The sequence below is a fragment of the Lottia gigantea genome, assembly GCF_000327385.1.
Source record: "Lottia gigantea unplaced genomic scaffold LOTGIsca_694, whole genome shotgun sequence".
In the NCBI taxonomy this organism is placed as follows: domain Eukaryota; kingdom Metazoa; phylum Mollusca; class Gastropoda; family Lottiidae; genus Lottia; species Lottia gigantea.
The window spans coordinates 22,727-24,639 of NW_008710355.1; the positions used below are offsets into that span (position 1 = coordinate 22,727).

General features: G+C 30.6%; 1 protein-coding gene across 1 annotated transcript in view; it reads left to right on the plus strand.

Annotated features, from left to right (window-relative positions):
- LOTGIDRAFT_176059 (hypothetical protein) overlaps nucleotides 1–1,087 on the plus strand; it is a gene marked incomplete at both ends in the record, with an annotated part of 3,638 nt that extends 2,551 nt beyond the window's left edge. Inside the window, 2 exons of the mRNA XM_009065335.1 lie at nucleotides 385–597; nucleotides 885–1,087. Of these exons, the coding sequence (XP_009063583.1) occupies nucleotides 385–597; nucleotides 885–1,087 (416 nt within the window). The remainder of the gene's footprint in view (nucleotides 1–384; nucleotides 598–884) is intronic.
- Between the last annotated feature and the right edge of the window lie 826 nt (nucleotides 1,088–1,913).

A 1,913-nucleotide genomic window follows, 5' to 3' on the forward strand; every position in this document is an offset into this window, starting at 1 on the left:
GTGCACTCTGTCCTTTCTTTCCTTTTTTCTTCAATCATTTTACAATAATAATAACAAACATTTTAATTCTAACTTTATTTTGTATTTCAGCTTACTGGAGTGAGTAGAAATATTACCTTACAGTAAGAATGATTACTAATCAATAGAGGACATAACTCAAATTATGCATAATCCCTTTTTATAATTATTTTATGAAACTTCGTCTTAATCACAATTAGGTTAACTGTTGTCTAGTAGTTCTAAAGTTGCATGCTTGTATTTCAAAATAGATTTAAACCGATTCGTCAGTTCAAATAAAGAAAATAAAATCACAATCCATTACCTAATGTGAAAAATCGTAAACGCATCAAGACGCCACAAGCATATATCAATGTTTATTTTCAGCCTTGAAATCATTGAATGGCTTTTCCATACATGTAAACAGAGAGAATGAAACACCAGAACTATGTTATAAAGATAATATTGTGCGTTACACTACACCAGCAGTAAATAATATAGAGTGTAGTCAGGTTATAACTGGTCGTTATGTAAATATCAGTAATTTTCATATAAATAGAGATGCCAGATATTTAGTCTTATGTGAAGTGGAGATTGATGGTAAGATTTTATTCACTAGAATTTTCAACAGTTTAAACGATTCAGACATAACTTGACGACAAAAAAGAAATAATGTGCCCTTGGCAATGTATTAAATTCAAGATAATAGAATTATTCTGATTAAAAAAGGATTCACATGACTATTACGGGATTCAGCACGAGCTGAGGTTAAAGGCCTGTAATATCAGCATCACACGAATAAAATATTATTATAACTTTTAATATCAGTAGTATCTAACAAAATAAATATGTCATATCAATACCAAGTTAAATATTTTTATTATCAGTAATATCAATGCCATCGATTTATTATCACTTTACTTCAGTATGTTCTAACGGAACGTTTGGTTCAGATTGTAACAACTTCTGTCATTGTTTAAATTATGAAAGATGTTCAGAGAATGCTGAATGTCCTGGTGAATGTGCTGATGGATGGACAGGAACAACTTGTAATCAAAGTATTTTATATTTCTTTATTATGTGTCAATAAAAGTAACAACAAATGATATTATGTTCAATTTCTGTTTCAGAAAATCATCATCATGTTTTGTGTTCCTTGTAGAAAATCAGTATTTCATGCTGATGAGGGTTTTTTCTTTCATATTGCATGTTTCAGTTCAATTAAGGTATAAATAAACACATAAGTGTAAGAGGAGAATGTACTGATCGATGCCCAGAAAGTACTCATAATATCAATGTGTCGGTAAACATAAAATGCCCTGCACTATCTAAAATGGGAGGAAAAAACAGAATTCTTATTTCATACTAGTGCGCATAAATCATGTCCCATGTAATGCAACCTTACACCTTTGTCCATCTGGTAGTTAACATCTGTTATGATGTATGTTTTTTTAATAGAATGTGAAGATGATGATTATGGAGTGGGATGTAGTAAGAAATGTTCAGATAGAACAGATGTGACAGTAAAACAGGAGAATGTATTGATGGATGTCAACCAGGATACCAGTCAATAGATTGTACACAAGGTAAAATTTTGAACTAAGTTACAGTACTTGTTGCCAATTTGTATACAATCATGTTCGTGGTGATCACCTCACCTCCCTGCAGCAGTAGACTTCAGAATTCGGTTCTCTTTCCCTTAAAGTATATATTATGTTCTTTTATTTAACTGAATATATTTAATGACGATATATGAATTTGGAAAAGCTTCTTCTTAGTAAGCCCTCCTTAATATTATTGTTTAGTCGATCATTAGGTACAATTTCTATTCTTATCACTGGTCGATATTCATGTTTTTTTTAACCTCCTAAGTAAATCCGGTTACAAAGATAGATATTGAGTTATATTTGTTTAGT